General features: G+C 39.1%; 3 protein-coding genes across 4 annotated transcripts; 1 reads left to right on the top strand and 2 right to left on the bottom strand.

Moving 5' to 3' along the window:
* The first annotated feature begins 644 nt into the window (after window positions 1–644).
* On the top strand, window positions 645–2,774 carry LOC127454070 (trypsin-3-like). The gene is made up of 5 exons (XM_051721018.1): window positions 645–885; window positions 1,024–1,183; window positions 1,858–2,111; window positions 2,245–2,381; window positions 2,491–2,774. Exons 1-5 carry the CDS (start codon window positions 828–830, stop codon window positions 2,638–2,640), a joined length of 759 nt encoding a protein of 252 aa, XP_051576978.1. The 5' UTR covers window positions 645–827; the 3' UTR covers window positions 2,641–2,774.
* Window positions 2,725–8,387, bottom strand: si:dkeyp-84f3.9 (zinc finger protein 709). Its single transcript, XM_051720987.1, has 2 exons — window positions 8,337–8,387; window positions 2,725–6,502 (listed from the first exon to the last, which is right to left on the bottom strand). Exon 2 carries the CDS (start codon window positions 6,448–6,450, stop codon window positions 3,418–3,420), a length of 3,033 nt encoding a protein of 1,010 aa, XP_051576947.1. The 5' UTR covers window positions 6,451–6,502; window positions 8,337–8,387; the 3' UTR covers window positions 2,725–3,417.
* Window positions 8,388–9,177: 790 nt separating this feature from the next.
* Window positions 9,178–20,748, bottom strand: im:7147486 (zinc finger protein 91). 2 transcript variants are annotated; one of them, XR_007899484.1, is made up of 3 exons: window positions 15,484–20,746; window positions 13,579–13,845; window positions 9,178–9,622 (listed from the first exon to the last, which is right to left on the bottom strand). XR_007899484.1 is itself a non-coding variant. In XM_051720981.1 (2 exons), the coding sequence occupies exon 2, from the start codon at window positions 13,766–13,768 to the stop codon at window positions 9,980–9,982; it is 3,789 nt and encodes a 1,262-aa protein (XP_051576941.1). In that variant the 5' UTR covers window positions 13,769–13,845; window positions 15,484–20,748; the 3' UTR covers window positions 9,200–9,979. The 2 variants fall into 2 exon arrangements, 1 of the variants encoding a protein (XP_051576941.1); XM_051720981.1 differs by having other exon boundaries at window positions 9,200–13,845; window positions 15,484–20,748.
* Between the last annotated feature and the right edge of the window lie 1,873 nt (window positions 20,749–22,621).

Genomic DNA, 22,621 nt, shown 5'->3' on the forward strand with positions numbered 1-22,621 from the left:
TTCTGATCCAGCTGCAATTCACAAATACCTTATATAGTCTTTTGTAAGCACTCAGTACATTACACAAATACAGTCAGATCATTTCACTCACAGTACAGATTGATGGTATGTGTTACGCAGAGACATTAGTGCATGAAAACATCACATCCTGTGACTCAATGTTGATTTCAAACTTGGAAGATGAAAACAGCCAAAAAAAAAAAAATCCCTAAATAAACAATTTTCTATACAATTATGATTTATTGATACTAACATTGATTTAATTAGATACTAACATTGTCTTCCATCATGTGCAACATACATATCTGTTGAACAATGTGCATGTTTTAATGTTTCATGACCCTTGCAACTTGAAGTTGATCATTTTATGCAACATCAGTCAAGAACGTAATATATTAAGCACTTCAAAATTGAAGAATTGATCAAAAGAAAAAAAGAAACATTAACATAAACTTTATAACATAAACATAAACTTTATTGTAGTAAATCAGCATGCTTTAAAGAGCACATTAGTAATATTAACATGACAAATATTATACATATGTAACCAAAAGTAACCTGGATTTTAAATAATGACTGCAAAGAACTCCTAAAAAAAAAATAGAATAAAAGATGAATCCATTAATTGATTTGTGATATCTAATTTGTAACAAAACATGCTGGGAAAAGAATGTTCTGTACATTATGTCAAACCATATGCTGGATTCACACGCTGTTTACTATTTTAAGGCTTAGGTAATGCACATAAATGTATGTATGTCCTTGAGAATTGTATCTAGCATTGGAGTAGACAGAGTATATAAGGTGGGTCTTAGAACATTCAGAGCATGACACTCTTAGGCAACATGAAGGCTCTCATTCTTCTGGCTTTGTTCACTGTGACCTGTAAATAAACTGACCACAGAAGATTTTTAGGATCTCACATAAAAGTGCAGACAGTCATGATTAATGTTTTTATGCTCTGTTCAATAAAATTGTTTTACAGATCCTTGTATGTATAACAATACCTTGTGTTTTTCTCAGATGCCGCTCCTCTTGATGAAGATGATAAAATTGTTGGGGGATTTGAGTGTACTAAGAATGGTGTTCCATACCAAGTTTCTCTGAATAGTGGGTATCACTTTTGTGGTGGCTCTCTGATCAGCAACCTCTGGGTCGTGTCTGCTGCTCACTGTTACAAGTCGTAAGAGAAATTTTGTATTCATATTCTTACATATGTGGATAATGTGTATATATACGGTAAGAATCAACCTAATAGAGATTGAACATGGGAACGCAAGGGTAACTAAGAGGTATCTAAGTCATAATATGTAGCCACAATAGCTCTAAGTAGCTGGGTAGCTCAGTGGTAAAGACACAGGCTACCACCCCTGGAGTTCGCTAGTTTGAATCCCAGTGCGTGCTGAGTCACTCCAGCCAGATCTCCTAAGCAACCAAATTGGCTCAGTTGCTAGGGAGGGTAGAGCCACATGGGGTAACCACCTCGTGATCGCTATAATGTGGTTTGCTCTTGGTGGGGCACGTGGTGAGTTGTGCGTGGATGCCGCGGTGGATGGCGTGAAGCCTCCACAAGCGCTATATCTCCGTGGTAATGCCATGTGATAAGATGCGCGGGTTGACGATCTCAGATGCAGAGGCAGCTGAGATTCATCCTTCGCCATCTAGATTCAGGCGAGTCACTAAGCCACCACAAGGACTTACAGCACATTGGGAATTGGGCATTAAAAATTGGGAGAAAAACAAAGTGTTACTTAGACTCAATAAAAAAATGTGAAGATATGTTAAGGAGTTTCATGTTTCATTAATGTTTTTATGCACAGTATGAACTAATATTTACACCCTTGTCTCTGTTCTCAGTCGTGTCCAGGTCCGTCTTGGTGAGCATAACATCGATGTTACTGAGAACACTGAGCAGTTCATCAACTCTGACAAAGTCATCAGGCACCCCCGATACAACAGCAATAATCTGGACAATGACATCATGCTGATCAAGCTGAGCCAGCCTGCCACCTTGAACAGTTACGTTCAGACTATCGCTCTGCCTTCAAGCTGTGCTGGAGCTGGTTCCAACTGCCTGATCTCTGGATGGGGCAACATGAGCGCAAGTGGAAGTAAGTTCCATTATACTAATATGAAGAAAAAAAAACTGGAGGCATAAATCCAAGCCATCCTACTGTGATCTGAACCCAAAATCACACAATGAACATACAAATTCATCTAATGGGTGATTTTGTTATTCACTAGGCAACTACCCCAGCCGTCTAATGTGCCTGTGGGCTCCTATCCTGAGTGACAGCTCCTGCAAAAACGCCTACCCAGGTCAGATCACCTCCAACATGTTCTGTGCTGGTTTCTTGGAGGGCGGCAAGGACTCCTGCCAGGTAAGATCTCTGCTAGTTACACATTTCGATATCAATCAAAATCACCAGAGGGACTATTCCTTTTATTTATAGCAATCCTAGCGCTATCTGAAACACTTGTGTCTTGCAGGGTGACTCTGGCGGCCCAGTGGTATGCAACAACCAGCTGCAGGGTATTGTGTCCTGGGGTTACGGCTGTGCCCAGAGGAACAAACCTGGTGTCTATGCCAAGGTTTGCAACTTTACCACTTGGATCAGAGACACCGTCAACTCCAATTAGGCTCTGATAGATTTTATGAGACCATACTCATTTCATTATATATCATTTGACAAGCCTAAATAAATGTCTGAGAACAAATAAAAGTTTTGTCATTGCATTTTTTTATAATTTGCTGGGTTTTATGAGAACAAAAGTTTGTGTATTTACAGTAAGAATTAATCCACAGTTTTTCTTTAGAGGTCAGGTTTTAAGTTATATTATATCTGTTATTATTCTACCATTAAATTTTTTTTTTTTTTTTTTTTTGCCTTAATGTGCAGGCCAAGGTTATTTGTAAACATTTTTAATTCTTCTTACTTAATGACAGTTTGCATTAAAAAATCATAATGTACTACTCCTGTCAGTTTCCTTAACTATGCAATTTGTGAAATTACTAGGAGATTCAAAATATCCTAAAACCTTCTTTAAACATGCATATCAATTTTCTCGTAACATAATACTTGTTCAGTTTAAACAGAATCAGTCAGGACTTTAATCTGATAACCATAACAGCTTCAAATAAAATGAGTCAATTACACCTACAAAAACAAAAAAAATTAAGATCTCCCAAATAAAACAACATTGACCATTTCAGGGAATTTCTAGTCCAAATGTCTACAGAACTGCTTTAACAAAGATGGATGTCTTTTTCGTTAAAAAGCATAAACGTAATGTTATCACTTGAAAAACATATTCATAAACAGACCACACATTTACTCAAGTTACAGCTAAATAAATACATGACTCCCATACAAAACAACATACAGACTGAACAAAAGAGATATTCATATGGGATATTCATATGTCTCCTCTGGCATGTTTGAAGTAATGTGCATGCAATGCAAGCAGGTTGGAAAAAGAAGCACTACATTCTGTGCAAACAAAGTCACCAATTTTCTTTTCTTTCTTTACTGTGGATGGTGATTGGTTTGAGTTATTTAGTCCTTCCATTGTTAGACATTTGTCACTAGCATGTATTGGTGTTTTAACCACTTGTACCTTATTAGTTTGAGAATGAGGAATGGAATTGGGACCTGATGGCAGATGAGGCAACATCCCAGTGGGGCTTTGGGCATCTGTGTTTATTTTTTTCTGCTGCTGTAGTGCTGGATGTAAAGGCATGGAACCAATGTGTGATGAAGAATGAGGTATTACTGCACCGTTTGAAGGGGTGAATGGGAGAATGCTATCTTGTGTCTGATCATCATATATGCTGGAGGTATAGTCACGGCTATTATGTTTGAGGTGGTAAGACTGATTTAACTGGAAGTGAGAACGTTCCTCCGTTACATGTTGCTGCTTCCAAACTTTTGTGCCTTTTCTTGATATTGGTCCTTTCTCTGCAGAAGTGTGGGAGAACTGATGGTGGAAAAGCAATTCCAGGGTCTCAAAACTGGCACTGCATGTACCACATTCGTATGGACGTACACTGGGCTGCAGATCAACTATGTAAGTTGTCTCCAACTGATTGTTTGTACAGTGAACAACTCTGTGTCGCTTAAGAATAACCGCACTTGCAAAACCTTTCCCACAATCATCACAAATGTAGGGCATACTTGACCGATGCCATTCTTGCTGGTGATTCCTCAAAAGTTGTGCATTTGAGAAGGTGTGAGGACAGAATGGACAAACATGTGCATTAAGTTCTGGATGCTGTTGCAAATGTTCATTGTACAAGCCCACAAATCGAAACCCTTGACCACACTTTGGACAAAAAAAGCGCCCTCTGCACTGTCTATGCAGTCGCAGATGAATCCAAAATTTTCTCCAGTTTTTAAAAGTCTTGCTACAATCACTGCAGGTGAAGCCTTGACCTCGTGCATGAGTAAGCATATGGGCTCTCAGTCGTCCTACATGCCGGAATATTCTCCCACATCGTGGACAGAAGTACTTTCTTGGGTCTGCTTTGCGGTCTGTACCGTTCAACTGAGATACAAAATAGCTAGATTTGTTTGGCTGACTGAGAAAATGGTTCCTCTGTGGCTCATAAGTGAAGGTTGCCATGACCTTCGGCGGGCAAGGAAGTAAAGAGGGGGATCGTTTGAGCTTCTTTGGCGGGGAAAGCTCTTTTCGTGGAGTTGGGGGAGATTTTACAGGAGAAAACACAGGATATGTTTTTACTGTCAGAGAGTTTTTGGGCTGTAATCTGCGAGCAGAATAGTGAACAGAAGCCTTTGCTTTTGCAAGCCGTATGGACAAGCAATGCTTGCCATGTGCATTCAGCTCAGAGAGAACTCTGAACACCTGCTTGCAACGGTCACACTTGTAACGCTCGGACTCTGTGTGTCCTTGCAGATGTAATTCATACTCATCTCTGGTGCCAAAGCACCTTTTGCAAATGTGACATTTGAATGTTATGACACCAGCCAATTCCATATCTTTTAAGGATGCATGTAGGTGTCTTTTACCTTCACAGGTGTGTACTTTTAAGGGTCCAATCTGAGAAAATCCCTTTCCACATTTTGAACACAGGAAAGGCTTGGTGGACCAGTGCACTCTCTCATGGACACGGGCAGTACATGCCTGTGTAAATGCTTTGCCACAAACTTTACATGAGAATGGCTTTTCTCCACTGTGAATCCGGAGATGGATCTTAAGGACAGATTTGTAACAAAAGACTTTGCCACAGATCGGACAAGTATGGAGATTCCCTCTCCCTCTCCCTCTCCTTCTCCTCCTTTTAGGAGAAGTGATTGGATTACTAAGACAGTTATTTTCCACTTTGTTGGCCGTAATTACTTGGCTCATGTTTACAGTTTCCCCAGTCGTGGCTCTACTTTGGTATCTGTGTGCATGTTTCCAACTTCGAATTTTGCATTTATGGACTCTGGCATGAGATCGAAGGTTGGAGAGCTGAGCAAAAGCTTTACCACAATCCGGGCAATTAAAGGGCTTCTCACCAGTGTGAATGCGCCGATGAATGATGTATGCTGAGGAATGATTGAATGGGCGGCCACAGTATTCACACTTGATGATCTCTTTTTCTTTGCGTGGGCGTCCACGAGAAAAGGAAGAATATCCATGTTTACGTTCTGTTGTCATCTCCATAGTGTTTTCCTCAGCATTATCTTCTCTCAAATGTTTCTGGTAATTGTCCTTTGAGTTAGTGTCTTGCAAAGATACAGGCATAGGGAATGAATTCTCTGAGGGTGTTTTCTCAATTGAATCATCTACACTGGCATTATCCGATGCTACATCATTTTGATTTAATGCTTCAAAGCGCATGACATGTAATACTCCTTGATTTTCAATGTTAGAAACTTTTGCATCTGCAGTATTTTCATGGATGTTTTTGTCAGAATCTCCCTCTCTTAATGTGGTCTTCTGACCTTCCATAGATAAACGCTGGCCTTTATTACTGTCAGAGTCTCTTTCTAACTGACTACTTGTGATGATTTTATCTGTCTTAATAGACAGATTTGCATCCATTTGTGGTTTATCTAATCCTGCATTAAGTGGCAATGATTTTGGCTCATTGACTGTGGTGCTGGAAAGACTATCAGAATATCTATTTTGCTCTGTCAGAACATCACAGTCATCCAAACATTTCTGAGCATCCATGACAGTCTCTTTGACAGGGGTAAAATCAGAAGTGCTTAATTGTTCTGGAAAACAATTTCCATCTGTTTCACAGGAGCCTTTTTCTCTCTCTTTTTCACCAAGATTAAAGGGCAAGCACTCAGGTCGAACATCAGGGACTTCAGGTGACTGGGAGCTTGATGCCAGACCTTTTGAAAATAATACCCCCATTCCTCTTTTCATTGAAGTCTGTTCCTTGGTTTCTGCCTCATTCAAGTTGGTTTCTTGCGTATTCGCCTCTCCTTCAAGCATGATGTGTGAATCGTCTGCAGGTGTTGGAATTTTCCCCCCACTCAAGATGAAACTAAACAAAGATGGAAAAAGAATATGCGATTACAAGACAAACATAAGAATGAGAGTTATTTGCAAAATGACAAAAGAACAAAAGTGACGTTTAATATACAGTTATGTGAAGTGGGATTTTGGAACAAAGAGATTTTACCATGAGCAGGGCTACCCAGTGGTACACAACATAAATGAGAAGGAAAAATAAAAACCTAGTCACTGACTAAATGTCTTCACGCATTATCTGTTGCAGTCAAGTATTTGTATTTGACTAGTTAGTTACAGCAGTTAGAAACTACACCATTGTTCAGGCAAAAAAACATCTTTCTCCTTTGACAGCAATTCAAAAGTAGCCATGTATTAAGACAAAATAACTTTTTTTGTTGTTGCAAGGAACATATAAATCACAAATATTTTAATATATTATACACTCACTGAGCACTTTATAGGGAAAACCCGTACACCTACTTATTCATGCAATTATCTAATCAGCCAATCATGTGGCAGCAGTGCACTGCATAAAATCATGCAGATATGGGTCAGGAGCTTTAGTTAATGTTTACATCAACCATCAGGATGGGGGAAAAAAATTTATCTGTGATTTTGACCATGGTATGATTGTTGGTGCCAGACGGGCTGGTTTGAGTATTTCTGTAACTGCTGATCTCCTGGGATTCTCACACACAGAATGGTGCCAAAAACAAAAAACATCCAGTGAGCAGCAGTTCTGCAGAAGGAAATGCCTTGTTGATGACAGAGGTAAATGGAGAATGGCCAGATTGGTTTGAGCTGACAGAAAGGCTACATTAACTCAGATAACAACTCTGTACAATTATAGTGAGCAGAATAGCATCTCAGAATGCACGACATGTCGAATCTTGAGGTGGATAGGCTACAACAGCTGAAGACTGTCAGGCACTTTATTAGGACCATAGTGTTCCCAATAAAATGCTCAGTGAATGTGTGAGTGATTGCCCCATTATATATGATTTGTCTTTGCCTCCATAAACGCATATAAAATTATAAAATGTAAAAAAAATCTACATGTAAAACCTTGTCAAACATCATGGGAAAATTTGATTCATCCATTTACTACCAGTCATCTTTTTCATGATATGATGCATTATGCACTGCTACAAGTGCAAATCAAACACTTTTCGTTAAAGAATGTACATAGCAATGAAGCGGTTTTATGGTTTAATTAGGATTACCTTATTATAAATCCTAGATGTTTGGAGCATTGTATGTTTGTTTTGTGTGCAGCCAGCAAAGACAACGCAATAAATTTTTTTGATTGTCTATTCAGTTTTGCGCTCCAATTCAGACTCAAAACTCGGGCAAATTATATTTTCTTTCCCCGTGTTGCTGTAGATAGCGGTGCAGGAAACAGTCGGCTGATCTCGCATTGGAGGCTTTTGCATAGGCCAATAAAATAACTGTCATGTCGTGGGTGTTCCACTGTAATGCAGTGCGGCAATTAACGTATGCATGGTCCGTTACAGACAAGCCTGCATCTCCCACTATAACTGATGCTGCTTTAAGCTGTCATTTACAAATGCCTCTTTTTTTTTTTTTTTTTTTTTGAAAAGCAAAGTTTTTTTTAGTTCACTCGTTGAGTTCAAACATAATGTGTATATAATAACCTTACAACAACGCTTGCCTCAGGAGGCATCAAGTAAAAACCTCAATACTAAATTTGTTTAAAAACCCCACTCATTAAAAAAATAAATAAAAAAAAATACAAAAAATAAAAAATTGTTTAATCGTTGACACAAACGGAGCTTCTGTCTGAATCTATAAGATAGTATAACTGAACAAGTAACGCAAAACAAAGCAAGACAGCTCACACCAACCTTTTATGGTCTCTCTTTTTCAGGACCAATGAACTACGTTCCGACGCAAATATACACACACACACACACACACACACACACACAAAACTGTAGCTTCCGTTTCCGTTCCCAATAAAAGTCCATATGGCGTCTTCCTCAGAAAAACAAAAAATCTAAACGTAAAACAAAAATAAAGAAAATAATTGTTTTTGTTCTTTACGTTTAACATTCTAGCATGACTGCATTTAAAAGGGGACTGTTAATGATAGGTCTATGCCATACCATTCATGTCCACATCATGAAAATAATACCATGTGGAAATATACAGCATTAAAAAAAGGCTACTAGGCTTACTGGAATGTGCTGAACAAGGAAAGCAAAACTGTCAAATGATGGCACTCTTATTACTGAATTGCTAATCAGACTATTTTTGACATCCAATTTCACTAACTCCCACTAGCTATTTCATTTTCAGAATTTTTGTATGACCTTACATGAATAAATGTCACAGAAAAGTATTTACTTTATCAAACTATTGATGCTGCCTGGCACAATAAAGGCTGACAGAATAATTGCAAAAGTGTTAAACTTATATTACGCTGATAAACTAATAGGAAGCTGTGATTTTATTACAAATTCATGGAGCAATATGTCATATCGAAGCAAATACAACTACTACCAGCTTCATCTGTAAAGGTGAAACAATTTCACAGTTTACAGGTTAGCAAATAATTTCAAATTGTTATTGATAATTTTAAATATTTAATTGTACATTTTTTGCATATTTGCACCTTTTCAAGACTAGTGTCTATTCCTGTGTAACAATTTAAAAACATTATTCTGCGCCTACAGGGGCTTTGTACATTGTTGACTGAGCTCTCTTCAAGTCTAAGCAAATTCATTTATTTTTATTACTTCAGTCAGCTGTTATTATTATACAAAGGTCACAATGTGGTCATGTTTAAAATATGTTTAAGGATTGCATCCATCAGTTTTACAAGTTTATTTGTATCTGTTCACCAAATCTTTCTTTATCATTTAGATGTATCCAACAAGATTTACTGTTGCTATGTGTTGAAATTTTAATCTTAAAAATATATATTTTAGTGTGCAAGATCACAATGGCTTAGTTATTGAAGACTTAGATGTCACTATAGTTTTTATTGATGCAATATAGAACATGTTTACATCAAAATGTTTTATTACCATACACTAACAATACACAGTAGCTACCTAAAAAAAACAGTTATGTAAAGTACTATTTTACAGTTTATACAATGTCTTCATGAAGAATATCCATTTGGAGTCTTCAAAGGTATGTGGAGAAAAAACAACAGATGGATTAAATTAAGGCAACATTATGAAATACAGAGGAAAGAAGCTGAATAATATTATAATAATAACAAGCTATAACCTCCAAAAGAGTTTAACTACTGAATAAAAAAGGAAAAGGTTAAACCTTTTGAATATTATCTTTACTACTCTTTAGAAACGTTATGTATGCAGAGATGCTGTCCTTATACAGTATGTTCAAAATAATGTACATTTTTATAAATTTTACTCCCTAAAAGTGATTTTTGATATACATATACAGCAATAAAGTAAAGGCAAGTAGTAGATCCACCTTTTACAATCACTTAAAGCACAAAAACAGCTCTGTGTATTTATAGGAAGGCATTGGACAATTTCTGCTGCAGAGCATCGTTTGTGTCAACCGTTGATGTTGTTTCAGGCACTGGCCCTAATATGCGATGAACCCTTCTCCTGTGATTTTTCAAAGACACTACATCAGGATAGCTGCGTTGGCAAATTTGACACTTGTATTGATTGTGTTGGCTTGTGTTGAGCTCAAGACCTCCAAGGATACGATGGACCCTCCTTCTGTGGTTTTTTAGGGACATCATATCTGGATAGCTGCGTGCACACATCTGACACTGGAACTGACTGGGTGTGCAATTTTGCTCAGTTCCCCTTGATGACTGAAACACACCACCTAAAATACGATGCACTCTTCTTCTGTGGTTTTTCAAGGATCTTATGTTAGGATAGGTGCGTGAGCAGATCTGACACTGAAATTGCCCGGGACGGACTGGGTCTACAGTTTTCAAATTAGTTTGTTTTGTCTCTTTTGGGCGATGAACCTTCCTTACATGATCCTTCAGCGACTGAAGTTTTGGATAATTGCGAAGGCAAATGTGACATTGAAAAGCTGCGGATGAGCTGCTTTGTGCACCTGCTTCACACAATGGTTCCTGTTTGTCCTTTACTGCTGTAATTCTGTTTATTCTATGAACGCTTCTTTTATGTTCCTCAAGTGCCTGAGGACTTGGACAATTATGGTCACAAATCTGACATGTCAAACCTTGCTGCCTGCTGTGTGAGATTAGGTGTCTCTTCAATCCATCTAGACTACTGAACCAACGCACACACACTGGACAACGAATAGGTTTAATAGAGGGTTTACAGGTATTGCTTTGAATGTGAACTTTAAGGGTCAAAGGATCTTGGAATGTCACACCACAATGAGAGCAGGCGTGTTTCCTCTGGCCTGCAGTATCACCTCTGCAATTCAACCTTAGGTGTCTTAACAAGGAACTGCGGAATCTGAAGGTTTTTTTGCATCTCGGGCAAACCAATGTCTCTGGAAATGGTCTCTGGTTCAAATGCTGTTGTGTCAGGAGTGCAGGTGGTTGTCCTTTTACGTTAAACCCCGATGCCCGAAAACATGGAGATTGTTGCAGCCAAGTTAGAGCAGGTGATTCCGCTGACAGAGTTGGAGCAGTTGACTGTGCCGGCCGAGTTGGAGCATGTGACTGTGCTGGTCGAGATGGAGCATGTGACTGTGCCACTTGGGAAAAGGAATCAGGGTGCTGCAATGACCCTTTTGGCACACTTGATTGGCTTTGAGACTGCCAGTGCAATTGCTGATGTGCCTCAAAATCCATCCACGACTGCAAGTTCTCACCACAGTGTGGACAAATATAGGATTCCTGTGCATGAACTTGCAGATGTTCAAAGAGAAGTCTAGGACAAGTGAAAGAGGCTCCACATTCACAAGTCACTTTTCTCGGGAGCACAGATGGCAGTGACATAATCCCCCAGTTTCTGCCACTATTATTAACACCCCTCTCCTGTCTGACTATATGGCTTTCTGTGGATGGTGACAGGATAAATAAGTTGTCCTTAGCTGCTTGTGTTTTATTCTCCACAATTCTTGTACCTACAGGTGAAGTAGTGTTTGTTACTTGGCATTTTTTTTGGTGAGAATTCATATTGTCTTTGCGGCTGAAGAACTTCCCACACTGAGGACATGGAAAACTTTTGATAGGCTCAGGAACACTAGATGGTGTATTCTTGAAATAATTTTGCTGTTTAAACTTTCTTGCCCCACAAATCTTCAAGTGCTGCTTTAGAGTGAAACAACGGGAGTAGCTTCTCTGGCATCCAATGCAAACAAACCGCCTCACACCTTTATCTGTCATATGCACCTGAAATCCACTACTAGCCAACACTGACCTTATTTCCTTGTCCTCAGGAGGTTCTACAATGACAATATCCTCATATTCATCACAATCTTCTTTAGCTTTGTCTGCCCAATTATCTTCATCTTCCTCGTTATCCACCTCTGTTAGCACATCAATTTCAGTATCATCCAACGGCATAGTCCACTGCTTTTCTACAAATGTATTTTTTCCGTCTGCTTTCATTTCAACAGAATTTTCAATTTTTGTTGATTCAGTTGTTGTGGAATTGGAAACACCAACAAAGATGTACTTAGAGGGTTCTGGTGAATTTAACTGACCCTCTGTCTTGAGAGACGAAGACTGCATCTTCAAAGCTATTGGAATTTTCCTCCAAATAGGAAATTCTGTGTTCTGCTCCTCAAACTTAATGGGCTCTGTGCCTACTCCAACATTTATATGCTGTGTTAACATTTTCTTTATTTTTGGCTCTTGCACCCCTCTATTGCATTGCTCTTTAAAGCCAAGGAGTTCAACATTACATTGGTTGCCTACAGTGGCAGAGCTTTTCAGAGTAGCTTTACATGGACAGTTATGCTTTTTGAGGCTGCGCATCCGTGTATAGCTACGCCTACATAAAGAACAGTAGAACAGTTTTTTTGGTGGTTCTGTTGGAGGGCTGTTCAATGTCAAAGACATCTTTCCCACAAAAGGAGAACATTGACTGTTTCCAACAAATGTGCCAGAGCAGATGTGATTATTTGGAACAGAGATGACAGTTATCACAAATTGTTTGCAATGAAGACAAAATTTAACTCTCTCTTTCTTATGGAGGGCATGATGCATTATCAAGCTGTCTAGGTCTTGGAAAACCTTCCGGCAGAGTCTACACTGGTGTCTGCCTTCCAGTTTGTCCCTGCTAAAAAGCTTTTGACGAGTCTCAAGCACCACCACAGGGCAGAGAGTTTGTGTCACAGATATAATCTTCCCCTTCTTTGACAACATTTTTCCAGTGTTCACATTTACCACAGTGCCTGAGGAACATAACACCTTTTCATAATCTTTTGTTTTAGATGAATTCTGTAGTAGCTCAGGCTTTGACACTGTTATGGTTGGTGCAGCTTGCATTGGTGCCCTTGGTGCAACTTTTCTGGGGGGCAAGTTCCTCTTGCTTTGCTCCGGTTTCACTGGTTGTTTGTGACTCATGTAGGCAGATGCTAGCATCTTTAGGATTGATTTCCTATTAAATGAAGTTGATTCTTTATGTTCCTCTGCTGATTTCGGACTATCTTCCACAGAATGGTTTAACATGCTAGGGGATTTTAATGTATCACTGTCCTTCTCAAGGAACTGCTCCTGCTCTTCAATCACAGAGTGGGATGAAGGCGATTCAAAAGGCAAATTTTGGTCTTGCTCATTTAAAATGTTACTTTCCAAAGAGAGAGAGATGTCTGTAGTGGATACAATCTCCTTGATATCAGGTTTAGAAAGAGGAGATGCACTTTGTATAAAGGGTTCTTCATTGAAATGGGATGGTGAAAGACTGGGGAAAACTTGGCTTGAGATAGGGTGGCTGGAGTCTGTTTTGCCCTCTGGCTTGACTTCTTCAAAGCATTCAGTGCTCAGCTCAGCAGGAGTCCTATCCAAATTTGAGCTGACCTGTGCTTCTTGTTCATGTAACTTTTTGTGGTCCTCAAGATCAGTGAAATCATTAAACACATCACCACAGTCACATATATACAACTCTGGAGAGGTTGGAGTGGGCAACACCATGCAGTGGTGTTTATCAAGGAGATCTTTACCTGAAAATAAGCTTCCGCAGCTGACACAAGTCGGTAGTGTTGATTCTGGCTGGCGAGACATTTCATTTGCATGAGATGCTTGGTGCACTAAGAGTGATGCCAAACCATGAAAATTAGCTGAACATGCCACACAGCTATATGTTTTGGTGGGAGGAGTCCCATCAGACCTTGTTTCTTGAAGTCCAAGCATTCTTAAGGATAACAGAAGATGCAATTCCAATGCAAATTCTAAGTAGTGTTACCAATGTTTTAGTTCTTGAGTTTGCCCTAAAAAAGAAATAGAAACCCCTTTTTCAATTCAGCCATAAAATCATGAGATTAGGTAATGAACGAGCCATAGGATATTGGATAATTTTGTGCTGTCATGTTGTACAAAGCATATTAGTATAGAAATTTCATTCTACAAGGAATGTTAAATGTAAAATTTATTGTAACTTAATATACAATATAACCTTAACTATGAACAACATAACCTACAATAAAAGTATAACTACTGTATAAATATAACATTGTTTTCAGAATTTTGGTACAGATACACTTCTGCAGTTGTCTGTTGATGTCATCTTAAGGCCACTCAACTATTTAAAGTAAATTAATGAGAAATAGGCCTATTTCTTTCTAAGAAAACAGTATTAAAATGTAATCTCTTATGTATAGCCACATTTGTTCTATAATTACATAATCTGACATGCAGCACGCAAGCGCTCTAGCAGTTTATGAGTGTATATACAGTTTTTTTCTCTATCTGCTGGCAAGATTACTTAATGCATTTGTGCTGAAAATGATTAATTGATGACTGATAAATGCATTATTCATTAACATCCCAAATTAATGTGTTTTAAATGATTTATGTATATGGGGGATGACTAACCAGAAACCAGGAGAAGCTACTATCTAAAACACACACACACAAAAATAATATATACATATATACATACATACATACATATACATATATATATACATATATCACATATATATACCAAGTTTTGTGTGAAATTGAGTAATAGCTATTATGGTACATTAAAGTTTATTTAATTTTGAGCAATTTCATGTTCATTTCATTTACTAAATAAATCGGCATTATATCAGCATCGGCCATTTAAAAAACAACAACATATCGGTCGATCATTAAAATACATATCCAAAAACAACATTTAATACACTTTTTATTATTATTATTATTATTATTATTATTATTTATGAATTAATGACTGGAACCAATCTATTTAAATTTGACTTAAATTTCCCAAACAAACCAAAATAAATATTTCCTGCATATTTAAATGTTTTATCTCGCCTGAAAACGAAACCAGTACAGAACAGTAGCCTGTTTTGAATTGTTGTGCTGCAGCCATTTTTTAATAACTTGTTAATAATTAATTTTAAGTGTAGCTACGGCAGAATAACAGAAAACGTTATAAGACTGATCATAGTATGGTTAGATTTAGCTAGGCCTCACCACTTCCCGTGGCACTTCTCTTAAACATGTTCAAATAAACGCTCCACCATAACTCAAATCAACAAAGTTTTTTTGCACACGAATCATCGTCTTGGTATTAGTCGAGAGAGCCCTGAAGTATCAGTTTTAACGCATACCGTAATAACATATCAGTGCAGTGCTAATGACAAGCTTTAAATGACTGCTGCAGACTTAGCATGCTCATCAGACTAGACATTTATAACTATTAAACAATGCTCCACATCAAAACGTAAATAGCGCATCAGACCAAACACGCTTTGTAGACACATCTGGTTGGGTGATATAAGGCATGAGGCATATATCATTGGCGTTCTGCACAATGCAAGTGCATTCTCTTTATATAAAACCGCAGCTAATGGCCGTTTGCACGAATGAAAAAGAATAATAAACGATAGTTTAAAGACTAATTGGTTAACACTCACCTTGGATCAGTACCATTTGCAAAGTAGCATGCTTTAACCAAAATAACTTATTTCAAATCCGAAAAAACGGTATATATCTTGCAGCCAGGTTCTGTAGACATTTTCATTGCTATGTAATTTTCTCAGTGTACTATAGAGGGCAGTATGTGGAAAAATAAGACCAGCAAATACGCCGCCAGCTGCTGAGAGAGACCCGTCCGTCTATTTTCCCTCCAAAATATAAGTTTACTATTACATAAAACTATCGAAAATTTAGCTTGGATTGCTCGTTTTTGAAGCTTAAGCAGGAGTACTTTTTTTTTTAATCAAAAATCCATACATATGAAAACTGAGAGAATAGTGTCTTAAGTAAATGAAATGTTGATGAACCTTATTAGTTACGTACTGTATCATCAGATATCCTTTGGCTTGTGGCAACTTCCCTGTGTGACAAAGTTCCCCGGTTATAATTTATTATATATATATATCTATATACACTCACTGAGCACTTTATTAGGAATATTATGGTCCTAATAAAGTGCCCGACAGGGTCTTTTTACTGTTGTAGCCCATCCACCTCAAGGTGAATGCTGTGCATTCTGAGATGCTATTCTGCTCACTACAATTGTACAGAGTGGTAATCTGAGTTATCGTAGCCTTTTTGTCAGCTCGAACCAGTCTGGCCCTTCCCACTGACCTCTCTCATCAATACAGCGTTTGTGTCTGTTGAGCATTCACTGGATGTTTTTGGCACCATTCTGAGTAAACTCTAGAGACTGTTGTGCATGAAAATCCAAAAAGATCAGCAGTTACAGTTTTTTCCCATTCTGATGGTTGATGTGAACATTAACTGAAGCTCCTGACCCATATCTGCATGATTTTATGCATTGCACTGTTGCCACATGATTGGCTAATTAGATAATCGCATGAATAAGTAGGTGTACAGGTGTGTCTAATAAAGTACCTCCACTGAGTGGAGACTGGGGGTAGTTGTCGCAAGCCAAAGGCTGTATCTCACTAATGAGATTTTGAGTAAAACATCAAATTACACAAATGTGTGCTCACTCTAGCAGTGGTTTTGTAGGTTGGTTCAAACACCCTCTTAAAATTTTAGTTATTTTTATTTCTTTCAAACTTTCATTTCAATCCCATCATATTTTTCATAAATGTAAGTTCAGGGTAATAACAGTGGAAATGCTCATTAACTTTTTTGTAGCCAAGACTTCAAAGTATATGGTTATACAGAAATTAACTTAATAAAGCAAAATAAACCTACTCTAAGAAATATGCACTGGAGTAAAAATTAACCACAGTCTAAATCAATGTTACTGACTAGGGAGGACAGAGTCACCAATCCTTTAAGTCTACTGTAATATATGGAACGCAAAAATATCTGGTGAACATTGACTATGTATTTTGATTAATGCTGTTTTAAATTGGGGGGAGTCATATGACGCCATGTGAGGTTCGGACGTGTGAACGGCGAGCTCTGCACACTTTGCTAGTTTTAATACTTTTTATGTCATAAACCGGTGAGATTCGATACACCCTGATCCTTAACTGTTCTAGGAAGACAACATGTCAAAGAATTCAATATCTTCGGGCTCTAGAGACATTAAAAAACACTTACGTGCTCAAGCTGATGCCCCTGACAAGGCCGTGGACCAGGGAGTCGATTTGGCTGGAGAAGTGAGGGTAATTCGGCAAGAATCGTTGAATTTGTCGGCAATGCTGATGAAGGTCATTGCTGACTTGGAGGATCTTGCTGTAATACGTCGATCGATCACTGCCATGGAGACGATATTCTCTGAGGTGGTTGCAAGAGTGGGGTATGTCGAGAAACGGATCGATTATCTGGAGTCATCGGAGAGAGAATTAGCTGCTAATACGCTAGCAACCAAGGTGGATTTGGAGCGCGTCTGGGAAAAGGTGGAGGATATGGAAAATCGTAGACAGCGGAATAACATCCAGATTGTTGGAATTCCTGAGGCCAAAGAAGGAATTGGTGAATTTCCTGGATGGACTCCTCCCGAGTCTGCTCGACATAACAGGCCATAAGCTGGAAATTGAGCGAGCTCAAAGGGTTCCGGCTCGGCAATTTGCTGAGGGAGACAGGCCTCGATCAATTCTGGCCAAATTTCTGATATCATCCAATAAAGATCTCATGTTACACGAGGCGAGGAGTAAAGGAAGGCTTTCTTGGAAGAACCACAGTATTTTCTTGTTCCCAGACTTTGCGAATTCGACAAGAGAGAAACGTGATCATTTCAAGGAATGCAAGAAACTCCTACGTCAACGGAAGGTTGCTTTTGCACTGATGTTCCCAGCCAAATTTAGAATAGATACTAAAGACTGGCCATAAAATATTTACATATCCCCAACAAGTGATGTGCTTCATAAAGTCAATGGACTGAGTAAGTTATTTTGTGGTACTTACGTTGCAGCCAAGTGGACCAACTCACTGAACATTCACTTGAATGTCTGAGGAAACTGAGTGCCTTTTTTTGTTTCTTTTTGTACTGGTTCTGCCTAGCGGCTGGAGTTTGTTTTGTGTGGTAACACTCCTTCGGGACAGTGTTGTGGATGAATCTGCACATTCTTTGTGCTTATGCCTCCTATTGGTTGGAGTTTGTTTTGTGGAGTATTTCTTGCAAGACATTGGAGTGATTAGGTCATTTGTTGCACTCACGTAACAGCCGAATGGGCTGGCTCACTGGACATTGATTTGACTGTCCGAGGAAACTGAACGGCCTTGTTTTTTTTGTGCTCATTCCGCTAGTGGCTGCAGTTTGTTTTGTGGAGGAACACACCTTTGGGACAGTTATGTGAATTAATCTACATGTTCTTTGTGTTTATTCCACCTACTGGCTAGAGTTTTCTTTATAGATTATCTTCTGTTGTGTAATTCTGTCTCACAACATTTTTGTAGAAACACCAGACTTGAGCAATCCGACGGCAAAGTTGTCGCAGGGGATGGACACCAGTTGGCGCTGTCATGTGCGGGGTTAATGCACACATTTTTCTTTTTTTCTGTTTGTTTGGTTCGGGGGTAAGTTTGAGGTTTGATTGTTGCACTAATGTTGGAATGTGGTCTTTATAATTTTATTTTTGACACAATCTATTTTTCTAATATGTCAAAAGTATATATGAGAGTTTGTCTCTCTCCACATGGAATGTGAATGGGTTGGGGCACCCTATAAAAAGAAGGAAGGTTATTTCTCCTCTTAAACGTAAGAAATATAATATAGTGTTTCTTCAAGAAATGCATCTTTCCCCGCAGGAAGCTGAAAAATTTGGGAAGATATGGGGTGGACATGCTTTCTTTAGTTCTGGCTAAAGTAAGAGCAGGGGAGTCATTACACTGATAAGTAAGCATCTACAATTCAAATGTCTCAAACAGTGTAAAGATAAACTAAGAAGAGTCATTATGGTTTTAGCAGAAATTCAGGGGCAAAGTCTTATTTTGGCTAATATTTACATGCCTAATGTAATTGATCAGGGCTTTTTTTATAGATCTTGAAGGGATGTTGCATGTCGTAGGCACCCCTCATGATATAATATTGGCAGGAGACTTTAATCTTTTGATGGACTCAGTCCTTGATCATAGTGAAGCAAATGTGTGTAAGCCCCCACCAGCAACATTGACGCTTCACAGGATGTGTAAATATCTTGGTCTTACAGATGTTTGGAGACTTTTGAAACCATCTGGTAGGGACTATACATTTTTTTCATCAGTCCATAAAATATATCTAGAATAGATTTTTTTTTGTATCTAAGTCCCTCATATCATCTGTTGTTGATTGCTCAATTGGAAACATTTAGTCTCAGATCACGCCCTAGTGAGTTTAGTGGTGTTGCCACATATGGAGAAAAGGAAATCATATAGTTGGTGCTATAATATATCCCTTTTGCAAAATCCTGAATTCCAAAAAATGTTAAAGACTGAAATCAGTGTTTATATGGAGACCAACTGGTCCTCAGTGTCCTCTGTGGGCTTGGCTTGGGAGGCACTTAAAGCGATTCTTAGGGGCTGGATCATACAGTATGCCTCATTCACTAAAAAATCCAAAGCATGAGAACTCGTGGAGTTGGAAGGGAATATTAAAAGTGCTGAGGCAGAGCTGAAGTGCCAGATGTCGTCTGATGGCCTCAGAGAATTTACCCGATTGAAATACAGATATCATACTAAACTCAGAAACGTCCCCTTTTCAGGACACTGTATTTTAAAGATAATTTTTTTTAAATCCAAATAACTTTACAGATCTTTATTTTATAGGGTTTAAACAATGTTTTCCATGGTTGTTCAATGAACCATAAACAATTAATGAACATGCACCTGTGGAATGGTCGTTAAGACACTAACAGCTTACAGACGGTAGGCAATTAAGGTTACAGTTATAATAACTTAGGACACTAAAGAGACCTTTCTACTGACACTAAAAACACCAAAAGAAAGATGCCCAGGGTCCCTGCTCATCTGCGTGAACATGCCTTAGGCATGCTGCATGGAGGCATGAGGAGTGCAGATGTGGCCAGGGCAATAAATTGCAATGTCCGTACTGTGAGATGCCTAAGACAGCACTACAGGGAGACAAGAAGGACAGCTGATCATCCTCGCAATAGCAGACCACATGTAACAACACCTGCACAGGATCCGTACATCCGAATATCACACCTGTGGGACAGGTACAAGATGGCAACAACAACTGCCCGAGTTACACCAGGAACGCACAATCCCTCCATCAGTGCTCAGACTGTCCGCAGTAGGCTGAGAGAGGCTGGACTAAGGGCTTGTAGGCCTGTTGCAAGGCAGGTCCTTACCAGACATCACCGGCAACAATGTCACCTATGGGCACAAACCCACCTTCGCTGGACGAGTCAGGACTTGCAAAAAGTGCTCTTCACTGACGAGTCATGGTTTTGTCTCACCAGGGGTGATGGTCGGACTCACATTTATTGTCGAAGGAATGAGCATTACACTGAGGCCTGTACTCTGGAGCGGGATCGATTTGGAGATGGAGGGTCTGTCATGGTCTGGGGCGGTGTGTCACAGCATCATCGGACTGAGCTTGTTGTCATTGCAGGCAATCTCAACTCACTGTGCATTACAGGGAAGACATCCTCCTCCCTCATGTGATACCCTTCCTGCAGGCTCATCCTGACATGACCCTCCAGCATGACAATGCCACCAGCCATACTACTCATTCTGTACGTGATTTCCTGCAAGACAGGAATGTCAGTGTTCTGCCATGGCCAGCGAAGAGCACAGATCTCAATCCCACTGAGCACGTCTGGGACCTGTTGGATCGGAAGGTGAGGGCTAGGGCCATTCCCCACAGAAATGTCCGTGAACTTGCAAGTGCCTTTGTGGAAGAGTGGGGTAACATCTCACAGCAAGAACTGGCAAATCTGGTGCAGTCCATGAGGAGGAGATGCACTGCAGTACTTAATGCAGCTGGTGGCCACACCAGATACTGACTGTTACTTTTGATTTTGACCCCCCCCCTTTGTTCAGGGACACATTATTCCATTTCTGTTAGTCACATATCTGTGAAACTTGTTCAGTTTTTGAGTTAGTGGTTGAATCTTTAAATGTTCATACAAATATTTACACATGTTAAGTTTGCTGAAAATAAAAGCAGTTGAAAGTGAGAGGACATTTCTTTTTTTGCCGAGTTTATTTTGTGGTGGAAGGTGGAGTTTTGGCTATTCAGGGCAAGACAGTCATATTTTGAGTCAGGGGACAAAGCAGGAAAACGTCTGGCTAGATATATAAAACAGAGAGAGTCTTTTTCTACCATTCCCTCAATGAAATCTGCTGGTGGTGAAATATTTACCTCAGCCATTGATATTAATAATGCTTTTAAAGAATTCTATCTTGATCTCTATAGTTCCACGTCTACGTATGAAGATATTAGAAACTTTGTGGAACCATTAGAACTCCCTAAACTGACAAATTAGCAAAAAAATTATCTTGATTCTGAGATAACCTTGGAGGAGTTTGGCAAGGTAATTAAGGCCTTGGCTACAGGCAAGGCTCCGGGGCCAGATGGTTTTGCCATGGAGTTTTTTAGATCTTATGCTACAGAATTGGCTCCACTATTGCTAGAAGTTTATACGGAATCATTAAAGAATAGAAAACTTCCACCAACCATGACGCAAGCCCGGATCAGTCTGATTCTTAAAAAGGACAAAGATCCAAGCAAGTGTAAGAGTTACCGTCCAATTTCCCTGATTCAGCTAGATGTTAAAATATTCTATGCTAACTGATTATGTTATGACATCTCTTATACATATAGATCAGGTGGGGTTTATTCGGGGCCGTAGCTCTTCTGATAACATTAGGCATTTCATCAATATCATGTGGTCAGTGGAGAATGATTAGACTCCAGTCGCTGCCATCTCACTTGACACCGAAAAGGCGTTTGATATGGTAGAATGGGATTATCTTTTTAAGATTTTTGGAAATGTACAGGTTTGGGAATAAGTTTATTGGATGGATTAAGTTACTTTATAGACACCCGGTAGCGGCGGTACAAACAAATGGATTAATTTCAGATTATTTTACTCAGGATAGGGGCACCCGGCAGATTGTTCTGTCTTGCCCTGGAACCATTAGCAGCCGCGATAAGAAAGGAGTATGATTTTCCAGGGGTGATGGCGGGAGGTGTGGCGCATAAGCTTTTGCTTTATGCAGATGATATTTTTCCTCTGACCCTACTAGATCTATGCCTTGCCACCATAGAATTAATAATTCCTTTTCTAAGTTCTTGGGATGAGAGAGCCCCTCCCTGGTTTTGTATTGAACAGGAAGTTCGCCATTGCAAAGCCTTTCTATCAAACTAACCAGAGAAGTTAAGTTACACCCCGTTATCTCGCATTTGCACTCGGTATGACAAAAGTGTCCAGAGTGTTTAATTCAGATATTTATTTAAATGTTGCCTCGAGCATATGGCTGAACCCAAAATTATGTATTAATAAGTCCCCTTTCTGCTGGTCAGAGTGGATTGTGAGGGGGTTACTACACTCGGTGACCTATATGAGAGCAGAGTGTTGAGATCCTTTGAAAATTTGGTTCAACATTTTGGGATTCCCAGATCTCAGCTTTTTAGGTATTTACAGCTGTGCCACCTGCTCTGTACTATTTTTGGGAGTAGCA

This window comes from Myxocyprinus asiaticus, chromosome 16 (genome assembly GCF_019703515.2).
Source record: "Myxocyprinus asiaticus isolate MX2 ecotype Aquarium Trade chromosome 16, UBuf_Myxa_2, whole genome shotgun sequence".
Taxonomy (NCBI): Eukaryota; Metazoa; Chordata; class Actinopteri; order Cypriniformes; family Catostomidae; genus Myxocyprinus; species Myxocyprinus asiaticus.